Source organism: Tachyglossus aculeatus, chromosome 4, assembly GCF_015852505.1.
Source record: "Tachyglossus aculeatus isolate mTacAcu1 chromosome 4, mTacAcu1.pri, whole genome shotgun sequence".
NCBI classification, from domain to species: domain Eukaryota; kingdom Metazoa; phylum Chordata; class Mammalia; order Monotremata; family Tachyglossidae; genus Tachyglossus; species Tachyglossus aculeatus.
In genome coordinates this window covers 2,478,979-2,494,608 of record NC_052069.1, presented here as the reverse complement: position 1 = coordinate 2,494,608, position 15,630 = coordinate 2,478,979, and the positions used below count along the sequence as shown (strand labels likewise).

General features: G+C 47.4%; 1 protein-coding gene across 1 annotated transcript in view; it reads right to left on the bottom strand.

Moving 5' to 3' along the window:
• Positions 1-15,630, bottom strand: part of HTT (huntingtin) — a 378,122-nt gene that overhangs the window by 217,743 nt on the left and 144,749 nt on the right. Inside the window, exons 24-27 of the mRNA XM_038744544.1 lie at positions 14,588-14,664; positions 9,796-9,947; positions 6,113-6,315; positions 2,698-2,824 (exon numbers count right to left, since the gene is read on the bottom strand). Coding sequence (XP_038600472.1) covers positions 2,698-2,824; positions 6,113-6,315; positions 9,796-9,947; positions 14,588-14,664 — 559 coding nt within the window. The remainder of the gene's footprint in view (positions 1-2,697; positions 2,825-6,112; positions 6,316-9,795; positions 9,948-14,587; positions 14,665-15,630) is intronic.

The following is a 15,630-nucleotide window of genomic DNA, read 5'->3' as shown; positions in this document are numbered from 1 at the left end:
GGCATTTATTGAGCGCTCGTCGTGTGCAGAGCACTGTACTAAGCGTACGGGAGAGTATGATACAATTCATTCATTCATTAATTCAGAGCAGAAGTTAGGGTTTCCCTGAAACTAGCCTGATGCTGGTGGAGGCTTTCATCAAGCAATCCGTCAGTGGCATTTATTGAGCGCTCGCTGTGTGCAGAGCATTGTACTAAGTGTATGGGAGAGTATAATACAATTCATTCACTCGTATTCATTCATTCAATTGTATTTATTGAGCGCTTACTGCGTACAGAGCACTGTACTAAGCGCTTGGGAAGTGCAAGTTGGCAACATATAGAGACGGTCCCTACCCAACAGTGGGCTCACAGTCTAGAAAGGGGAGACAGGGAACAAACCAAAACAAATTAACCAAATAAGATAAATAGAAAAAATATGTACAAGTAAAATAGAGTAATAAATATTCATTCATACATTCATTCAATCGCATTTATCGAGCGCTTACTGTGTGCAGAGCACTGTACTAAGCACTTGGGAAGTACAAGCTGGCAACATATAGGGACGGTCCCTACCCAACAGTGGGCTCACAGTCTAGAAGGGGGAGACAGTACAGTGCTCTGCACATAGTAAGTGCTCACTAAATGACCGAATCAATCAATCAATCAATCGTATTTATTGACCACTTACTGTGTGCAGAGCGCTGTACTAAGCGCTTGGGAAGTACAAGACGGCAACATATAGAGACAGTCCCTACCCAACAGTGGGCTCACAGTCTAGAAGGGGGAGACAGTACAGTGCTCTGCACATAGTAAGTGCTCAACAAATATGACCGAATCAATCAATCAACCAATCGTATTTATTGAGCGCTTACTGTGTGCAGAGTGCTGTACTAAGCGCTTGGGAAGTACAAGACGGCAACATATAGAGACAGTCCCTACCCAACAGTGGGCTCACAGTCTAGAAGGGGGAGACAGTACAGTGCTCTGCACATAGTAAGTGCTCACTAAATGACCGAATCAATCAATCAATCGTATTTATTGACCACTTACTGTGTGCAGAGCGCTGTACTAAGCGCTTGGGAAGTACAAGACGGCAACATATAGAGACAGTCCCTATCCAACAGTGGGCTTACAGTCTAGAAGGGGGAGACAGTACAGTGCTCTGCACATAGTAAGTGCTCAACAAATATGACCGAATCAATCAATCAACCAATCGTATTTATTTAGCGCTTACTGTGTGCAGAGTGCTGTACTAAGCGCTTGGGAAGTACAAGACGGCAACATATAGAGACAGTCCCTACCCAACAGTGGGCTCACAGTCTAGAAGGGGGAGACAGTACAGTGCTCTGCACATAGTAAGTGCTCAATAAATATGACCGAATCTATCAATCAATCGTATTTATTGAGAGCTTACTGTGTGCAGAGCGCTGTACTAAGCGCTTGGGAGGTACAAGATGGCAACATATAGAGACAGTCCCTACCCAACAGTGGGCTTACAGTCTAGAAGGGGGAGACAGTACAGTGCTCTGCACATAGTAAGTGCTCAACAAATATGACCGAATCAATCAATCAATCAACCAATCGTATTTATTGAGCGCTTACTGTGTGCAGAGCGCTGTACTAAGCGCTTGGGAGGTACAAGATGGCAACATATAGAGACAGTCCCTACCCAACAGTGGGCTTACAGTCTAGAAGGGGGAGACAGTACAGTGCTCTGCACGTAGTAAGTGCTCAATAAATACGACTGAATGATTGACTGAATGAACAAACCAAAACAAGGAAACCCTTTTCTCACGCCAACCCTGATAAAACCCGAGAAGCCTCGGGGATACCCAGCAGACAAGTGGGAGAAACGGAATTAGAACACAGGTCCATCTGACTCCCAAGATTTCTGCTTCACCTGCTAGACCGTGAGCCCGCTGTTGGGTAGGGACCGTCTCTCTATGTTGCCAACTTGGACTTCCCAAGCGCTTAGTCCAGCGCTCTGCACACAGTAAGCGCTCAATAAATACGATTGATTGATTGATTGATTGATTGATTGCACTAAGCGCTGGATCTTAGACTGTGAGCCCGCTGTTGGGTAGGGACCGCCTCTATATGTTGCCAACTTGGACTTCCCAAGAGCTTAGTCCAGCGCTCTGCACACAGTAAGCGCTCAATAAATACGATTGATTGATTGATTGATTGCACTAAGCGCTGGATCTTAGACTGTGAGCCCGCTGTTGGGTAGGGACCGCCTCTCTATGTTGCCAACTTGGACTTCCCAAGCGCTTAGCCCAGCGCTCTGCACACAGTAAGCGCTCAATAAATCCGACTGAATGAATGAACTGCAACTGGTGCATTCGGGCCCTGGTGCCGGAACTTCCAGCGGGCTGCAAACGACGCTCCCGAAAGGCGGAGCCTCGGCCGGTCGGCTCCGGAATCAATCAATCGTATTGATTGAGCGCTTACTGTGTGCAGAGCACTGTACTAAGCGCTTGGGAAGTCCAAGTTGGCAACATATAGAGACGGTCCCTACCCAACAGTGGGCTCACAGTCTAAAAGGGGGGAGACAGAGAACAAAACCAAACATACTAACAAAATAAAATAAATAGATATGTACAAATAAAATAAATAAATAAATAGAGAAATAAATATGTACAAACATATATACACATATACAGGTGCTGTGGGGAGGGGAAGGACGGAATGGGCCTCCGTCGTCGGCTTTCCGTACCTGGACTGGCTTCCGGGCCTTTTTTGGGACTCAGCGGGACCGACGTCGGCTCTCCCGGTTCCTTCTCTTTCCCTTTCCGCCGGATCGGACTCAGGGACGGCGGGTTTGTCAGGGAGGGCAGGGCGGCCTGGAAGCGGACAGAAAATACATATTTGCTATTCTATTTACCTTGCTAATGATGTGCATGTAGCTTTACTTCTATTTATTCTGATGACTTTAGTGCAGTGCTCTGCACACAGTAAGCGCTCAATAAATACGATTGATGATGATGATTCATTCATTCATTCAATCGTATTTATGGAGCGCTTACTGTGTGCAGAGCACTGGACTAAGCGCTTGGAAAGTACAATAATAATAATAATAATGGCATTTATGAAGCACTTACTACGTGCAAAGCGCTGTACTAAGCGCTGGGGAGATTACAAGGAGATCAGGTTGTCCCATGGGGGGCTCACAGTCTTCATCCCCATTTTACAGATGAGGGAACTGAGGCCCAGAAGAAGTGAAGTGACTTGCCCAAAGTCACCCAGCTGACAGTTGGCAGAGCCGTGATTCGAACCCATGACCCCTGACTCCAAAGCCCGGGCTCTTTCCACTGAGCCATGCTGCTTCTCTAAGTCCAAGTTGGCAACATCTAGAGACGGTCCCTACCCGACAGTGGGCTCACAGTCTAGAAGGGGGAGACACAGAACAAAACCAAACATATTAACAAAATAAAATAAATGGAATAGATATGTACAAAGTAAAATAAACAGAGTAATAAATATGTACAATCATATATACATATATACAGGTGCTGTGGGGAAGGGAAGGAGGCGGGGGGGGCGATGGAGAGGAAGGAGGGGGCTGGTTGCAAGGTGATCAGGTTGTCCCACGTGGGGCTCACCGTCTTAATGCCCATTTGACAGATGAGGTCACTGAGGCACAGAGAAGTGAAGTGACTTGCCCGAAGTCACACAGCTGATAAGTGGTGGAGCCGGGATTAGAACCCATGACCTCCGACAAATACCATCCTCCTCCTGATGACCTTGTATCTACCCCAGCACTTAGAACAGTGCTAGGCACAGAGTAAACGCTTCACCGTGGCTTAGTGGAAAGAGCCCGGGCTTTGGAGTCAGAGGTCATGGGTTCGAATCCCGACTCCGCCACATTTGCTGTGTGACCTTGGGCAAGTCACTTAACTTCTCTAAGCCTCAGTTACCTCATCTGTAAAATGGGGGTGAAGACTGTGAGCCCCCCGTGGGACAACCTGATCACCTTGTAACCTCCCCAGCGCTTAGAACAGTGCTTTGCACATAGTAAGCGCTTAATACATGCCATTATTATTATTATTAACAAACACCACCATTATTACTGAAGCAGCGTGACTGAGTGGAAAGAGGCCGGACTTGGGAGAGGTCATGGGTTCTAATCCCTGCTCTGCCGCTTGTCAGCTGCGTGACTTTGGGCAAGTCACTTCACTTCTCCGGGCCTCAGTTACCGCCCCATCGCTTAGAACAGTGCTTCGCACACAGTAAGTGCTTAAATGCCATCATTATTAATATTATTATTATTATGTTCCTCCTTAGATGCCCTTACCTACTAAGGGAGTAATCCAACATTAACAGCACAATAGATGATTAGTGTAGCACAGTAGATCAATTCCCTGATTTTCTGCCACAGGCCCCTGAACTTCCAATTTCTAACTCTGAGCTATTTCCGCCGAAGAAGAACGTTTGGAAACAAAACCAGAAGTGGGGTTTCTCGTAAAAACAAGCCAAGACGAAAAAGCCAGCAACTACTAGTAATGATGGCATTTATGAAGCGCTTACTAGGTGCCAAGCACTGTTTTAAGCGCTGGGGTAATAATAATAATAATTCTAATAATGGCATTTATTAAGCGCTTAACTAGGTGCAAAGAACTGTTCTGAGCACTGGGGTAATAATAATAATAATTATAATAATGGCATTTATTAAGCGCTTACTAGGTGCAAAGAACTGTTCTAAGCACTGGGGAGGTTACATGGTGATCAGGTTGTCCCACGGGGCGCTCACGGTCTTAATCCCCATTTTACAGATGAGGTAACTGAGGCCCAGAGAAGTGAAGTGACTAGCCCAAAGTCACACAGCTGACAATTGGGGGAGCCGGGATTTGAACCCATGACCTCTGACTCCAAAGCACAAGCTCTTTCCACTGAGCCAGGTTGTCCCACGGGGAGCTCACCGTCTTAATCCCCATTTTACAGATGAGGGAACTGAGGCCCAGAGAAGTGAAGTGACTAGCCCAAAGTCACACAGCTGACAATTGGGAGAGCCGGAATTTGAACCCATGACCTCTGACTCCAAAGCCCGGGCTCTTTCCACTGAGCCAGGTTGTCCCACGGGGGGCTCACGGTCTTAATCCCCATTTTACAGATGAGGGAACTGAGGCCCAGAGAAGTGAAGTGACTAGCCCAAAGTCACACAGCTGAAAATTGGAAGAGCCAGGATTTGAACCCCTGACCTCAGACTCCAAAGCCTGGGCTCTTTCCACCGAGCCAGGTTGTCCCACTTAATCCCCATTTTACAGAGGAGGGAACTGAGGCCCAAGAAGTAAAGTGACTTGCCCAAGGTCACACAGGTGACAATTGGCAGAGCCTACTCAGCTGGAGTTTACAAACGAAACGATTTTAACCCAAATGCAGACCGGGGTACCTTTTTCCATTTTTCCGTTCAACGCTACACGCGCCGGGGGGGCCGGCAGGGCGACTCCCGCTCCCTCCGTGTCCACCCCCCTTCCCGCTGGGGAAGCAGCGTGGCTCAGCGGAAAGCGCGCGGGCTCGGGATTCGAATCCCGGCTCCACCACTTGTCAGCTGGGCGACCTTGGGCATGCCACTTAAGCAGCATGGCTCAGTGGAAAAGAGCCCGGGCTTTGGAGTCAGAGGTCATAGGTTCAGATCCCGGCTTTGCCAATTGTCAACTGTGTGACCTTGGGCAACTCACTTCACTTCTCTGGGCCTCAGTTGCCTCATCTGGAAAATGGGGATCATCACCATCAATCGTATTTATTGAGCGCTTACTATGTGCAGAGCACTGTACTAAGCGCTTGGGAAGTACAAATTGGCAACATATAGAGACAGTCCCTACCCAACAGTGGGCTCACAGTCTGAAGACTGTGAGCCCCCCATGGGACAACCTGATCACCTTGTAACCTCCCCAGCGCTTAGAACAGTGCTTTGCACATAGGAAACGCTTAAGAAATGCCATCATTATGATTATTATTATTCTCTGTGCCTCAGCTCCCTCGTCTGTAAAATGGGGATTAAGACTGTGAAACCCAAGTGGGACAACCTGATCATCTTGGATCCCCCGCCGGCGCTTAGAACAGTGCTGTGCACATAGTAAGCGCTTAACAAATACCACCACTATTATTATTAAACTGTCGCGAGGGATCACCTTCAAGGCTGGGCCGGGGGCTACTTCGTCCAACACGTGCGCGCAGATATTGATGGCCTTGAGGACGTGAGAGAAGAGCTGTTCCACCATGCTGACCAGAGACCGGTCGCCCAAAGCGGGCCAGGCCTCCTCCTGCTTGGCCGTCCCGGGGCTGGCCTCCTCTTCGGACGTCCACGGGTTTTTCAACGACCTCGGGGCGGCGGCTGCAATTGACATCGAGCTTGTTAGTTCATTCATTCACTCTATCGCATTTACTGAGCGCTTAAAGTGCGCAGAGCACTGGACTAAGCGCTTGGGAAGTCCAGGTCGGCAACATCGAGAGACGGTCCCTACCCAACAGCGGGCTCACAGTCTGTAAGGGGGAGACGGACAACGATACAAAACATATTAACAGAATAAAATAAATAGAATAAATATGTACAAGTAAAATACAGCACCTGTATATATGTTTGTACATATTTATTACTCCATTTATTTTACTTGTACATATCTATTCTATTTATTTTATTTTGTTAGTATGTTTGGTTTTGTTCTCGGTCTCCCCCTTTTAGACTGTGAGCCCACTGTTGGGTAGGGACTGTCTCTATATGTTGCCAGTTTGGACTTCCCAAGCGCTTAGTACAGTGCTCTGCACATAGTAAGCGCTCAATAAATACGATTGATGATGATGATGATGTACAAGTAAAATAAATAAGTGATAGAGTAATAGTGTCACCACAATGACAGCAGCCCAACATGATCCAGCTGCTTGGAGAAAACTTACTGCTCTCACTGTTCATTATGACGAAAACGGTACGTAAGTGCTTTGTACAATGTAAAATGGGGATTGATGACTGTTCATCATAATAATGATAGTATTTGTTAATAATAATAATAATAATGGCATTTATTAAGCTCTTACTATGTGCAAAGCACTGTTCTAAGCGCTGGGGTTAAGCACTTACTTTGTGCCAAGCACTGTTCTAAACACTGGGGTAGATACAAGGTGATCAGGTTGTCCCAAGTGGGGCTCCCGGCCTTCATCCCCATTTTCCAGATGAGGGAACTGAGGCCCAGAGAAGTGAAGTGACTTTCCCAAAATCACACAGCTGACAAATGGCGGCGGTGGCATTTGAACCCACGACCTCTGACTCCCAAGCCCAAGCTCTTCCCACTAAGCCACGCGGCTTCTCTTATGACTAAAACGGTGCTTAAGATCTTAGTACAGTGCTTGGCACACAGTAAGCGCTTAACAAATACCATCATTATTATAATGAACAGTCATCAAACCCCAGTTTACACTGTACTAAGCGCTTAAGCACCATTTTAGTCATAACAAGTAAACGCTCACTAAATATGACAATGAATGAATGCTTGGAATATAGTAAGTGCTTAACGAGGACCATGATAATAGTAATAGTAATAATAGCTATTATTATTATTCACACTACACCCTTTGGGAATTGTGCGCAATATCTCTGTTTTTGAATGTTTCTAAAGAGGAGGAACAATATTTTACCCTGAAGGAGAAGCAGATACGCAACATGGAGGCCTTCCCAGACTGAGCCCCCTCCTTCCTCTCCCTCTCCTCCCCCTCGCCATCACCCCCGCCTTACCTCCTTCCCCTCCCCACAGCACCTGTATATATGGATATATGTTTGTACGCATTTATTACTCTATTTATTTATTTTATTTGTACATATTTATTCTATTTATTTTATTTTGTTAACATGTTTTGTTTTGTTGTCTGTCTCCCCCTTCTAGACTGTGAGCCCACTGTTGGGTAGGGACCATCTCTATTTGTTGCTGACTTGGACTTCCCAAGCACTTAGTACAGTGCTCTGCACACAGTAAGCGCTAAATAAATATGACTGAATGACTGAATGAATGTGGCACACCCTGCAAAGTATGGGTCAAAACATCATTTTACTAATTAGTAGTAACAGCAGTCAGCACTTAGAACAGTGCTTTGCACACAGTAAGCCCTTAACAAATACCATCATTATCATTATTACTACTTCTACTAATAACTGTTATTGTTATTCATTCATTCATTCAATCGTATTTATTGAGCGCTTACTGTGTGCTGAGCACTGTACTAAGGGCTTGGGAAGTACAAGTTGGCGACACATAGAGACGGTCCCTACCCAACAAGGGGCTCACAGTCTAGAAGGGGCAGACAGACAACAAAACAAAATATGTGGACAGGTGTCAAGTCATCAGAATAAATAGAAATAAAGCTAGATGCACATCTTTAACAAACTAAACAGTCAATATGTACAAGTAAAATATAGTAATAAATCTGTCCAAACATACATAGAGGTGCTGTGGGGAGGGGAAGGAGGTAGGACGGGGGGGTTGGGGAGGAGGAGAGGGAAAAGGGGGCTCAGTGTGGGAAGGCCTCCTGGAGGAGGTGAGCGCTCAGTAGGGCTTTGAAGGGAGGAAGAGAGCTAGCTTGGTGGACGCATAGAGGGAGGCCATTCCAGGCCAGGGGAAGGACGTGGGCCGGGGTTCAACGGCGGGAATGGCGAGAATGAGGCCCAGTGAGGAGGCGAGCGGCAGCAGAGGAGCGGAGGGTGCGGGCTGGGTTGGAGAAGGACAGAAGGGAGGGGAGGTAGGAGGGGGCGAGGGGATGGACAGCCTGGAAGCCAAGGGTGAGGAGTTTCTGCCTGATGCGCAGATTGATCGGTAGCCATTGGAGGTTTTTGAGGAGGGGAGTAATATGTCCAGAGCGTTTCTGCACAAAGATGATCCGGGCAGCAGCGTGAAGTATAGACTGAAGTGGGGAGAGACACGAGGATGGGACATCAGAGAGGAGGCCGATGCAGTCGTCCAGTCGGAATAGGATGAGAGATTGAACGAGCAGGGTAGCGGTTTGGATGGAGAGGAAAGGGCGGATCTCGGCGATGTTGCGGAGGTGAGACCGGCAGGTTTTGGTGACGGATCGGATGTGAGGGGTGAACGAGAGAGCGGAGTCGAGGATGACACCAAGGTTGCGGGCTGGTGAGACGGGAAGGATGGTAGTGCCGTCCACAGTGATGGGAAAGTCAGGGAGAGGGCAGGGTTTGGGAGGGAAGACAAGGAGTTCAGTCTTGGACATACTGAGTTAGGGGGCACTATAAGAAGCAGCGTGGCTCAGTGGATATAGCCCGGGCTTGGGAGTCAGAGGACGTGGGTTCAAATCCCGGCTCTGCCAATTGTCAGCTGTGTGACCTCGGGCAAGTCACTTAGCTTCTCTGCGCCTCCGTTACCTGGTCTGTAAAATGGGGATGAAGACTGTGAGCCCCACGTGGGGCAATCTGATCACCTTGTATCCTCTCCAGTGCTTAGAACAGTGCTTTGCACATAGCAAACGCTTAACAAGTAAAAGCCTTCCCAGACTGAGCCCCCTTTCTCCTCTCCTCCTTCCCCTCCCCACAGCACCTGTATATATGTTTGGACAGATTTATCACTATATTTTACTTGTACATATTTAGTATTTTATTTATTTTATTTTGTTAGTATGTTTTGTTTTGTTGTCTGTCTCCTCCTTCTAGACACTGAGCCCGCTGTTGGGTAGGGACCGTCTCTCTACGTTGCCAACTTGGACTTCCCAAGTGCTTAGTCCAGTGCTCTGCACACAGTAAGCGCTCAATAAATACAACTGAATGAATGAACGAAGGACCGGACTGGTGTGGAATCAACCGGGTACGAGTTCACTCTACCTGCCAGGAGGTTCCCGGTTAAGATGAGGGCGTCCTGATGGGCGGAAAGGTCCAGGGGAAACCAGGCGGAGGAGAGGAGGGCCAGTACCATGCTGGCCATGCCCACGCTATAGGTCTTGCAGGACTCCTCCGGCGGGCTCTGCTGGGGGATGCTGAATGCAAAGGACACGCGGTCGGTCATCGACGGGGCCGCTCACGCCAGACGGCTGTTTCTCCCCCCATCCCCCCCCCCCATCCTCCGCCGCCGGGCCCAGAAACCGAAACACCCGGGACGGATTTCCACTTCAGAACTGAGGTTCTTCTGTGAATGAGGTCATGCGTTCGAATCCCGGCTCTGCCAGTTGCCAGCTGTGGGACTTTGGCCAAGTCACTTCACTTCTCTGGGCCTCAGTGAGCTCATCGGGAAAATGGGGATGAAGACTGTGAGCCCCCCGTGGGACAACCTGATCACCTTGTAACCTCCCCAGCGCTTAGAACAGTGCTTTGCACATAGTAAGTGCTTAATAAATGCCATCTTCATCAATAGACTTCACTGATAGACACAAGAAGCAGGAAGGGACTAGAGAAAATCCTAGGGCAGGAGGGGAGGGGAATCATCTGTCTATTCTGTTTGTTTGTTACCTGACTACAAATATTTGCAAGAAGACTGTTGACTGTTATTGGTTTCTTGAGGTCTGCCTGCAATATCCAAGCCATCACCAAAACCTGCCGGTCTCAGCTCCGCAACACTGCCAAAATCCGCCCTTTCCTCTCCATCCAAACCGCTACCCTGCTCGTTCAAGCTCTCATCCTATCCCGTCTGGACTACTGCACCAGCCTGCTCTCTGATCTCCCATCCTCGTGTCTCTCCCCACTTCAATCCATACTTCACGCCGCTGCCCGGATTGTCTTTGTCCAGAAACGCTCTGGGCATGTTAGTCCCCTCCTCAAAAATCTCCAGTGGCTACCAATCAATCTGCGCATCAGGCAGAAACTCCTCACCCTGGGCATCCAGGCTGTCCATCCATCCCCTCTCACCCTCCTCCCTCACCTCCCTTCTCTCCTTCTCCATCCCAGCCCGCACCCTCCACTCCTCTGCCGCTAATCTCCTCACCGTTAGGCCTCGTTCTCACCTGTCCCGCCATCGACCCCTGGCCCCCGTCCTCCCCCAGGCCTGGAATGCCCTCCCTCTGCCCATCCGCCAAGCTAGCTCTCTTCCTCCCTTCAAGGCCCTACTGAGAGCTCACCTCCTCCAGGAGGCCTTCCCACACTGAGCCCCCTAGCCCCCTCCTTCCTCTCCCCCTCCTCCCCCTCCCCATCCCCCCCGACCTTACCTCCTTCCCTTCCCCACAGCACCTGTATATATGTATATATGTTTGTACATATTTATTACTCTATTTATTTATTTATTTTATTTGTACATATCTATTCTATTTATTTTATTTTGTTAGTATGTTTGGTTTTGTTCTCTGTCTCCCCCTTTTAGACTGTGAGCCCACTGTTGGGTAGGGACTGTCTCTATGTGTTGCCAATTTGTACTTCCCAAGCACTTAGTACAGTGCTCTGCACACAGTAAGCGCTCAATAAATATGACTGACTGACAGAGGACTGGAAGAGAACCTCCAGGTGACAGGGAGAGGCATAGGAGGCCAAGGAAGCCACGAGAGGGAACACTTTCTATTTGTTAATAATAATAACGCTGCTATTTCTTAAGCGCTTACTATGTGCCAAGCCCTGTACTAAGTGCTGGCGGGGGATACAAGGTAATCAGGTTGTCCCACGTGAGGCTCACAGTCTTCATCCCCATTTTCCAGATGAGGGAACTGAGGCCCAGAGAAGTGAAGTGACTTGACCAAAGTCCCACAGCTGACAAGTGGTGGAGGCGGGATTAGAACCCACGACCCCTGGCTCCCAAGCCCGGGCTATTGCTGAGCCCGCTGTTGGGTAGGGATCGTCTCTACATGTTGCCAACTTGTACTTCCCAAGAGCTTAGTACAGTGCTCTGCACACAGTAAGCTATCAATAAATACGACTGATTGATTGATTAGTACAGTGCTCTGCACACAGTAAGTGCTCAATAAATATGACTGAATGAATGAATGAGCCTTGCTGCTTCTCTGTTAAGCGTTTTTTTTATGGCATTTATTAAGCGCTTACTATGTGCAAAGCACTGTTCTAAGCGCTGGGGAGTTTTACAAGGTGATCAGGTCGTCCCACGGGGGGGGCTCACAGTCTTAATCCTCATTTTCCAGATGAGGGAACTGAGGCACAGAGAAGTGAAGTGACTTGCCCAAAGTCACACAGCTGACAAGTGGCAGAGCCGGGATTTGAACCCACGACCTCTGACTCCAAAGCCCGGGCTCTTTCCACTGAGCCACGCTGTGCTGTTCTAAGCGTTGACGGACATACGAGTCAATCAGGTTGGATACAGTCCCTGTCCCACATGGGGCTCACAGTCCCAATCCCCATTCCACAGCTTCCTCCACAGGATTCCCATCGCCAGCACCGGGAAGCGGACGGTGGGATAGTCTCTGAACGATCTTCCTTGCTTTTAGGGAGAGGCCTGTGTTCGGAACACGCTGGTGGCAGCGACAGGGGTGCAAGGATTTGGGGTGGGCTACGGCAGGCTTTCGCTCATCGCGACATCCCAGAAAGGGAAGAACTAGCAGGATTTAAAGCCCAGCAGAGGCTAGAGGAGGCCTATTTATTCTCTATTTATTTATTTATTTATTTATTTTACTTGTACATTTCTATCCTATTTATTTTATTTTGTTGGTATGTTTGGTTCCGTTCTCTGTCTCCCCCTTTTAGACTGTGAGCCCACTGTTGGGTAGGGACTGTCTCTATGTGTTGCCAATTTGTACTTCCCAAGCGCTTAGTACAGTGCTCTGCACATAGGAAGCGCTCAATAAATACGATTGATTGATGATTGATTGATTGATTGAGGCCTGCCATTCCTAAAGTGACTCTGGGAGCTATTTCGCCTGAGACTAAAGCTGGAAGACCTTGGAAATGTCCCGGGAACAATTAAGAAGCCCAGACCTGGACCAGTAAAAGCCAAGAACATATTCCGGGAAAAATTAAGAAGCCCAGACATGAACCAGTAAAAGCCAAGAACTGGACCGACATCCAGCAACCATTATTTGATCACACCTATATAAAATGAACTGTCAAAATGGCCAACTTTATAGTCAAACAATCAATCAATCGTATTTACTGAGCGCTTACTGTGTGCAGTGCACTGTACTAAGCGCTTGGGAAGTACAAGTTGGCAACATATAGAGACGGTCCCTACCCAACAGTGGGCTCACAGTCTAAAAGGGGAAGGGAAACAAGGTAATCAGGGTTGTCCCACGTGGGGCTCACAGTCTTAATCCCCATTTTGCAGATGAGGGAACTGAGGCACAGAGAAATTAAATGTTTTCTCGACAAGCAGGGGGCCAAATAAGTTAACCGGTGTAAATCGGCCGCAAGGTTCGAGAACCCAAGGTGGTGACGCAGATAGGAAAAACGACTCAGAGACACGAGTTCAGATAGAGCAGTAGAGGTATTAATAATAATGATGGCATTTGTTACTATATGCTTACTATATGCCAAGCACTGGGGAGGTGACAAGGTGATCAGGTTGTCCAACGGGGGGGCTCACAGTTTTCATCCCCATTCTATAGATGAGGTCACTGAGGCCCAGAGAAGCGAAGTGACGCCACGCATTATAGTCACGCAATAATGCCCAATATGCCAAAGGGAATAACAGCATTCCACAGATTGCCTGTGAAGGTCACTCCAAAAGGTTCCTGAAGCCAGGAGAATTAACTTAAATTAACCAATGAATCAGCTCCACTTCAAACAATTACGTATTTCTCAATGCCACACAAGTGTGCTGAATTAGGATGTTTTTCACCACCTGAATCAGGGCAGATACTAAGAATTCATGAAGAAAATTCAGTTGGGCATGAGGAAGATACTGGAGAAAAAATAAAACCAGTTAAGTGGTGAAAAAGGATCAGACGCAAAAACAACGGTCAAACAGAGTATTGTTGGTGGTCGTAAAAGGGTTTTCTTTCTTCCCACTCTAAAATCACCGGCAGCAATGATAATAAATAATAAATAATGTTGGTATTTGTTAAGCGCTTACTATGTGCAAAGGACTGTTCTAAGCGCTGGGGCAGATACAAGGTATCTTTTAGACTGTGAGCCCACTGTTGGGTAGGGACTGTCTCTATAGGTTGCCAATTTGTACTTCCCAAGCGCTTAGTCCAGTGCTCTGCACACAGTAAGCGCTCAATAAATACGATTGATGATGACGACGATGATCTATGCAATGATCATCATATGATCATATGATGCATGATCATATGATCTACGATCATAGATGCATAGATGCAATGATGCATAATACTGGGGGAAAAAAACCTAAAAAGATTGTCCGAGAAAAATAACTTCAAGTTTAATTCAAATTTTGGGCCACCATTCTCCGAAAACACTCAATCTAATCAGACTACTTCACAAATATTTTTTTTTGAAAAAGGAGCAAATCAAAGGATATCAATCTTGGGTTCGCAGAAAAATCATCTGAAACCATTATAAATGATGTCATTTTTTTAACTTAACTCTTACGATAAATCCGTATCCTGAGCACAGCCCAGCTCCCGAACATCCACCGAACTCCTTCAGTTCGAAGAATTGTCCTTTTGACCATCAGGGCCAAGAGCATATACATATTTTTTTTAAATATGTGAGCACTGAACATTATGTCTTTGGTTTCTGGTAAACGTGAACTCGAGAAGCCCGTATACTGGAGGAAGGAACATACCCGCAGTACCATCCCAAGCTCCATGTGCAGACTGGAAAGGAGGCGGAGAGAAGGCATAACGCTTCACAGCAACCAAACTGAAAAGGCGAAAGGAAGACAGTGGCAGTGAGGTTTCGCAGAAAAAAATGGCAATTTCACAGGACTGAAAACTCCAGAATCTGAAACCATGCCTGCGGAAGTCTTAGCTTCTGTACTTTCTAAGAAAAACATATACTGAGAACCATAATCCTCTTGGAAATGTATGAACTTAGATGCTAATAACAATAATAACGGCATTTATTAAGCGCTTACTGTGGGCAGGGCACCGTTCTAAGCGCTGGGGAGGTTACAAGGTGATCAGGTCGTCCCACGTGAAATGCTAATAATAATAATGGCATTTATTAAGCGCTTACTATGGGCAAGGCACCGTTCTAAGCGCTGGGGAGGTTACAAGGTGATCAGGTCGTCCCACGTGAAATGCTAATAATAATAATGGCATTTATTAAGTGCTTACTATGGGCAAGGCACCGTTCTAAGCGCTGGGGAGGTTACAAGGTGATCAGGTCGTCCCACGTGAAATGCTAATAATAATAATGGCATTTATTAAGCGCTTACTATGGGCAAGGCACCGTTCTAAGCGCTGGGGAGGTTACAAGGTGATCAGGTCGTCCCACGTGGGGCTCACAGTCTTAATCCCCATTTTACAGATGAGGGAACTGAGGCACAGAGAAGTCAAGTGACTTGCCCAAAGTCACACAGCTGACAAGTGGGGGAGCCGGGATTTGAACCGACGACCTCTGGCTCCAAAGCCCGGGCTCTTTCCACTGAGCCACGCTGCTTCCCCAATGCCACCACTGCACCTGTAAAATGGACAGCCCCTTCCTTCCTCTCCCCCTCGTCCCCCTCTCCATCCCCCCCATCTTACCTCCTTCCCTTCCCCACAGCACCTGTATATATAGATATATCTTTGTACATATTTATTATTCTATTTATTTATTTATTTTACTTGTACATATCTATTCCATTTATTTTATTTTGTTAGTATGTTTGGTTTTGTTGTCTGT